General features: G+C 35.2%; 2 protein-coding genes across 2 annotated transcripts; one reads left to right on the top strand and one right to left on the bottom strand.

The window, feature by feature from the left end:
• Positions 1-2,092: 2,092 nt before the first annotated feature.
• On the top strand, positions 2,093-2,363 carry LOC122257410 (protein FAM32A-like; the record flags this gene model as incomplete). The annotated part of the gene is given in 1 exon segment (XM_086543385.1): positions 2,093-2,363. A coding segment is annotated over 1 exon segment (123 nt), but the record flags the coding sequence as incomplete, so codon positions are not given.
• A 256-nt stretch (positions 2,364-2,619) lies between these two features.
• On the bottom strand, positions 2,620-7,243 carry LOC122257409 (ubiquitin-conjugating enzyme E2-17 kDa). The gene is given in 5 exon segments (XM_086542933.1): positions 2,620-5,643; positions 5,938-6,043; positions 6,801-6,902; positions 6,904-6,984; positions 7,118-7,243. Coding segments are annotated over 5 exon segments (555 nt in total). The 3' UTR covers positions 2,620-5,503.
• Positions 7,244-7,500: the final 257 nt, after the last annotated feature.

The following is a 7,500-nucleotide window of genomic DNA, read 5'->3' on the forward strand; positions in this document are numbered from 1 at the left end:
ATCGTTCATCCTGAAGTAAACATTTAATTGTGTATGTTGGTAGTGACCGTGTTTTTCTCTGTTATATATTTTCAACATGTTGACATAGACTGTTAAGGTTTTTAAAATATGATGTGAAGCCAAAGAGGGACTAAGATTGGGGTGAGGTTAGCCTATGTTACCTCCTCCTCTTGGGATGTACGTAATCACTTGTCTCAATAAACTCGTCAAAGTAAAAAAAGTCTCTGTCTGATAGCATCTCGTCTCTCTCGCTCCTCTGTCTCTCTAGCTCTCTCACTGCTCTCTCTCTCTCTCTCTTGCTTCTCCTCGCTCTCTTTCTCTCTCTCTCTCTCTCTTCTCTCTTGCTCTGTATCTCTCTCTCTCTCTCTCTCTCTCTCTCTCTCTCTCTCTCTCGCTCGCTCTCATAATCCATACTGTTATATCGTTCTCCTGATATGTAAACATTTAATTGTGTATGCTTGTGAGTGACCCGTGTTTTGCTCTGTATATATTTCAACATGTTGACATAGCTGTAAGGTTTTGTAAAATATATGTGAGCCCAAAGAGGGACTAAGATTGGGGTGAGGATAACCTATGTTACCTCATCCTTTTGAGATGTACGTAATCACTTGTCTCAATAAACTCGTCAAAGTAAAAAAAAGTCTATCTCGCTCTCTCTGTCTCTCTTGCTCTCTCTCTCTCTCTCTCTCTCTCTCTCTCTCTCTCTCTCTCTCTCTCTCTCTCTCTCTCTCTCTCTCTCTCTCTCTCTCTTTTTTCTCTCTCTCTCTTTTTTTCTCTCTCTCTCTTTTTTTCTCTCTCTCTCTTTTTCTCTCTCTCTCTCTCTTTTTTGCTCTCTCTCTCTTTTTTGCTCTCTCTCTCTTTCGCTCTTTCTCTCTCTCTTTTGCTCTCTCTCTCTTTCTCTCTCTCTCTCTCTCTCTCTCTCTCTCTCTCTCTCTCTCTCTCTCTCTCTCTCTCTCTCTCTCTCTCTCGCTCTCATAATCCATACTGTTATATCGTTCTCCTGATATGTAAACATTTAATTGTGTATGCTTGTGAGTGACCCGTGTTTTGCTCTGTATATATTTCAACATGTTGACATAGCTGTAAGGTTTTGTAAAATATATGTGAGCCCAAAGAGGGACTAAGATTGGGGTGAGGATAACCTATGTTACCTCATCCTTTTGAGATGTACGTAATCACTTGTCTCAATAAACTCGTCAAAGTAAAAAAAAGTCTCTCTCGCTCTCTCTCTCTCTCTCGCTCTCTCGCTCTCTCGCTCTCTCGCTCTCTCGCTCTCATAAATTGTGAAATGTTTATGTAAATATTTAGAAAGCAATTAATTTGATTTTGTGTCCTTGTTCATTCACATTAAATGTAGTGACATAGTAGTTTTCAGTTGCATGAAATATTTTTAGATATTTAAAAAAAATGTTTAAGGCTTAATTTTTTAGTAGTTTGTTTTATATATGGTCATAGATTATTTCCCTCTTTTGTATTTGATATTTTGTTTTGGTTTTGTTATCTGTTTTAATTCACTTCATATCCATGTATATCAATTGTAATTGAATAAGATAAAACATTACAAACCTTTAAGTTTAAATTGTGACCAATTGTTCTTTTTTAGCTAAAAATAAAATCCTTAGTTTTCGTTCTCTTGCTGATTAAATGAATTTAATTTGTAATGAACTTATGCAGGTTTAATTTTAATGTTCATATACACAGGTGGACTTTAAACCTGTGTACAAAGCAAATGAAAACAATGAATATTGTGTCAATTGGTATGTTAACACCATCTAGGGAGGAGGCGATTCAACACGCTTTACTCAACAACATGGACGGATATTATATTAATAAAAAACACACAAAACAAAACAAAAAAAAAAAAAAAAAAAAAACAAAAAAAAAAACAGCCATTACAGTGCCTACACATAAGGTAGAATCCAACTATGGATTTGTTATCAGTTAAAAATTTCATTGTAATTGAATGAGACCAAATTAAAAATGTCCCTTATATATTTAAGAAAACACCAAGGTTCAATTTGAAACCCAAAGACATGCAATTATATTATAATTAAAGATCCTTATCCATGTTTATTTTTCTCCCATTCTACAGGAAGCTGAGCGCATCTTAAAGAAGGCTAGTTTGACTCATAAGGAAAAGGTTGAAGAATTTAACAGGCATTTAGATTCTCTTACTGAACACTTTGATATTCCCAAAGTATCATGGACCAAGTGAAGTGGGAAGACTCAAACTCTCATCTTATTTTTACATATATGATACAAAAAGTAAGGTTTCTCGTATTTTTGCCTGTTTTTGGCAGACTGAAATACTTATATGGAAATTCATTTTATTTATTCTAGTTATTGTCCTGTTTTCTTTTTTGTGTGTGTGGGGGGGGGGGGGGGGGGGGGGGGGGGGGGGGGGGGGGGGGGGGGGGGGGTTGTGTTGTTGTGTGTGTTTTTCTGTTTATTTTCCTTGTCTGCCTCAGATTTGCAGATATGCAAAAGAAATCACATTAGAGCAGTTATGCTTATTCTGTTGATTATATGGTGTAGTTAGGGTGTATGTTTTTGGATGTCACTGAATATTTCCTATTTTTATTATTTTTTAATGTAAATTGGATGCAATAAAATCAGAAATAATTGTGTTCAACTTTCATTTAACTTCTGAAACTTTGTGAATAATGGTTGTAGTGAAGCCAGCACAATTGTAAAGCCTAATAAATCAGACATAACCTGACTCCACATGTGATACCATCTGCAAATTGGAGCTCCAGCATCAGATTTAAATAAGAGATGCATTACAATAGCTCAAGATTGCAGATATTATCTGGAAATTAAATGGAGTATATTTATTTTTTCCCTTTTTATACTCCTCTCGGTCCTAAAAGAAAAAATAGTAAAATCCTTGTTTACAAATTCTTATTAAACCATGCATAATTGCAAAATAATACAAGATCAGTTGTTCAAAACACATTACATACTTTTTAAGCAAAATGATCACTAGATATGCTATTCTATACATAAAACTGGAATTTGGTACCCATTTGGTAAAAGACATAGTATCAGTTGCTGCCCTTTCATCATCATAAATTGTACTAGTGCATTTGTGAAAGGCAGATGTGAAGGCATTTTCAGGTAAATTATATTTTCAAAGGAATGACAACCTTAGTGATAGGAAAAGCATTGAGGTTATATTATCAGTAATAAAATCTCAATGATTAAAAGTGCTAAGAATCCAATAAGAAAATCTTACTAAAAAGGATTGCTTTTAGCAAGTAAGACTTCTTTACCATGCCAAACTAAAACACCAATGGAAATAAAAATGTAGTAGAAGTACATGACAAGATAAAGACCATTACTGAGGAGTTAAGTCCCTTCATACATGTTAACCATTAATCACCGAGTTAGTTACATGAAACAGACCACTCTAACGCACACATTTCAGTAAACTTGAGAAAAAACAAAGGCTTCAGCAAGCTTGTACATCACCATTTGCAGTAATGGAAATATATTACAAAACAAATGGTGGCTATTATACAAGCCTGTTCAGTGTTGCCACATACAACACATGAACTTAGTATCCTCATACTGTCAGATTAAACAAGTTGAAACAAAGGCAAACATATTAAACAACCTTAGCATGTAACCAGCATCATCAATTTTATTAGTGCAGCCCTAATGTATTCCCTTTAGGGAGGAAATAAAAAAGGCAACACAATCCAGACGTCTATATTATTCAAAGATATATTACACAGGTTTTAGAAAAACAATGCTTGTGTTCTGTACACCTTTATTTGACAAAATTGTATTGAAAAGATTTACTTTGAATACTGTATTAAATTAACCAAACAGCCATGTATTTAAATATACCTGCTTCCCATGTTTTCTGCCAGAAAAATTATAAATCAAAATCTTTTTAAAAAATGAAATTTCTCCTAGTCTCATGAGAGGCAGGCAAAAAGCTGATATTTGTCCCAATGACTACCAGGCTCTTCGGTGATGAGGATGAAAACTCTTACCTATGGGCGTCTCATGACATGGTCGCCCTTATGATAGCGATTCCAATATTATTTGTTGCAGGGATGACTAGTGAGTCACAGAAGAGCCCAAGGATGTTCAAAGAGACGGTATTGGACCTACACAGCTTTAAAATTAAAAAAGAAATAGAAAAAAAAAAAAAAAAAAAAAAAATTAGTTACAGTAGTAGTTATTGTAGAATCAGAATCTTTTAAGTAAAACTAATTATAATAATAATAACAGTAATATAATAATTATATATAAAAATGATAAAGGTAATATAAAAAGGCAGAAAAAATTCATATCTTCATTCTCTTACTACAATAATTGAAGAAAAAAAAAAAGAAAAAAAAGAAAAAAAAAAAAATCACATCTCCATGATGGTAATAATAATGAACCTATTATTCTAAAACAAAAAAATCACAGGGATAGGGAATACAATTTTTAATTATAAAATAAAGAGAAAATGAGACATGGCAAGTTACATGTTAAACAATAGCTTAGTATTGATAGTTTTTGAGGTTGTGTGTTACGGACCGCCTACTCCCCTTTCTTGTATGTTAGGAAAACTCACAGGCTGGAAATTGGTGGGATTAGGAGGGAATGACTACTCAGTTAAGTGAAAGTGATACACAAATTGGAGAAAAAAATTAAATTAAAAGTAACTGAACGATAGAATAATTTTATTAACAATAATAATGATAATAATAAAAAACAATAATAATAATAATATAACTTAGGAACCCAGAACTAGTCATATAAGAGATTTCCCGTTTTGCAATGAACAAAGCAGGGTGTGGCTTAGGACACATACAAGAATATCATAATTTAGAGGTGTTACAGTGGGTGTGAAAATAAAAGATGAAATGTTGCACTGGTAAATATATTGGTTCAGAGGGCTCCAGTCCCTTGTTTTTTTTGTTTTTGCTTTTTTGTTTATTCTCTTCTCCCCCAACAATTATTAAAGTCAACTGGCCACATACTAGCAAAATGACCCAAGAAATACCCACAATTACAACTACAGAACGCAAGCGTGATCATTTTCCAACAGTGGATGAGGCATATTTCTGTGTACACAACAAATCTAGGTACAAATCAGACCTGCTGGTGGCAGTGGCACTTCACTTGGGGGGGGGGAGGGGGCTAGTATTCTCAAGCCCTGACTTCAGAGCCACCTGATCTGTGCCACATTACAAGCTGCTGGTCAAAAGGTGGTGGTGATGGATGCTGGTAGTGCAGTGATGAATCATCGAGGCAATATTAAGTTTTCTTCTATTTCTTTTACCGATCCACCAGCCAGTTGAGTAGTGATGGGTGGAAGTAAATAAAAAATAAATAATAAAAAAATAAAACCAAATAAAGTTGCAGCAGGATGACATAGGATAGAAGGATCAGCAGCAGCAGTCACTGTGATGGCAGCGATGGTCAGGGTGGTTTAAGGTGTTGCATATGGCAGTGGCGGGGGCTGGGCGTTGACGCTCTCTGCCACTCTGCCACCAGGGGATCACATAGCATACTTCCTTGTCCATTCTCTTGCCAATTCATTGTACTTTTCCCTATCTGTCTTGTAGATTCGTGCAATCTCTGGCACCAACGGATCGTCTGGATTCGGGTCCGTGAGAAGTGAACAAATGGACAGGAGAACTGAGGGAGAGACAGAAAATGTTATATGGATTCAAGTATAAAAGTTTTATGTTGATAAATCTCTAAAACAAATATTTTCTAATGATTTTTTTTTTTTTATATAAAGTGAGATTAGAAAGAAACAAGAGATATTAAATAGTTAATGAACTCAATTTTAATAAAAGTATATTCTAAAAACCCCTCTAAACCTTTGTTCAGTTTCAAGTAAGTTATCAAATGATGTAAATTCTTTCATCCTCACATTCCACAGATGTATACAAAAGCCCACTTGTTTGCAAATGTTACCATCCTTACCTTTGGAAATAGTTAAGGCTGGACTCCACTGGCTCCTGAGAATGTCCAAACATATAGAACCATTGCTGTTAATATTTGGGTGGTAGATTCGTGTTGTGAAAGCAACCTGAAAAGGAATGGAACATAAACATGGACATTTCATGCACATCATGAAATAAAATAAACCTTGGCACTAGGACAACTTTACAAACGTCTATGTTTATCTGAATGCAAAATATATAAATGCAGTAAAGCATATTTCCTAAACCATAAAAATATGTAAATCTATTTTCATTTTCATTCAGAGAGAAAAGGACTCGGTGTAATGACAAAGAAGTATTCATTCAGATTTTTAAGACAAATAATTCAATTTTGTTTCTTATTTAACTTAGCAATTTCAAGAATAGAAAAAAAAGCACAAAAAAATTATGCTAACCCCCCTGATTTTTTTTTTTTTCTTTGCCCTATCTATGCAAACTAAATACTTATTTGCTTTCAAGTACAAGCTTATATGTGGCAACTTTTTAAAATGATATTCCTAAAAGTAGAAACATTATCAGTATCAAATATATTTGTTAAAATATCTAAAAAATTGTAAACCTACAATTAATTAAATCTAGGCAATATATTTTAAGAACAATTCTAAAATAAATCCAATTTTAAAAATGAACAAAGAGCAAACTGCACAAAGTTGAAAATTTATGACAAGTATGCAAGAATCATCAGCCCATAAAATAATAATAATTGCTTCATTATCACAAATATACCAGTGCAAAAATCAACAAGATCAAAATGATCCTCAAAAGGGGCACATGCTTTTTCAACGCGTATTCTAAACTTCGATTATCAAAAAACAAGGAATATGAAAAAAATACCAGTCCCACCCCCCTATTATTTGGAGGTTTGAAAGGATAATCAGTAGGAAAATGAATGGTTAGGAAAAATACCCCTCCACGGGGGAATGGGACTCTTGGTGGGCCCATGATGTGTGGCCTCTTGGCCAGTGAAAGAGGTCGTATATGGACCCGCATGAGCATGTGGTGGTGGGTCCGTCCCAGGCTGAAGCTCCTGCCAAAGCCCCGCAAAATTAAAATGAACACTCCATAAATAAACAACGTTTAAAACAATATTAAAGGAATACCATATAAAACTCAAGGGGTTCTGCAGTGCATAATGCACCTTCTTCTTTTAACCTAAAAACCCAATCCTGCGGGCGGGACCCTAGATTGAAGTGGACACCCCCTACGCAGGGCCTATGCATCATACATGTATGATGCCCCGACATCGGCCATTTAGCTGTCACACAGGTGTGATGCACCATCGCCATAGGGTTAACAATGGGGCGTTTTTGGCTTAGCCTGGACACAACACTCAGGTATTCAAAATGTGCAGGCCCAACGCTGCAGGATATTCAACCCAAGGTGGCAGACAGTGGCTAAGCACCAAATCATCTGGCATGCTGGCCATGCAAAAAGCCATAACGTGATATCTTGTCCCTGACAGGAAGACCAACCAGGCTATGTGATATGTGTACATAGTGGAAAAACTTTCCCTAGATCAATTGACCTTGACCCTCCTTCCATG

Source organism: Penaeus japonicus, unplaced genomic scaffold (assembly GCF_977035675.1).
Source record: "Penaeus japonicus unplaced genomic scaffold, GWHDUDI00000001_assembly GWHDUDI00000013, whole genome shotgun sequence".
Classification (NCBI taxonomy): domain Eukaryota; kingdom Metazoa; phylum Arthropoda; class Malacostraca; order Decapoda; family Penaeidae; genus Penaeus; species Penaeus japonicus.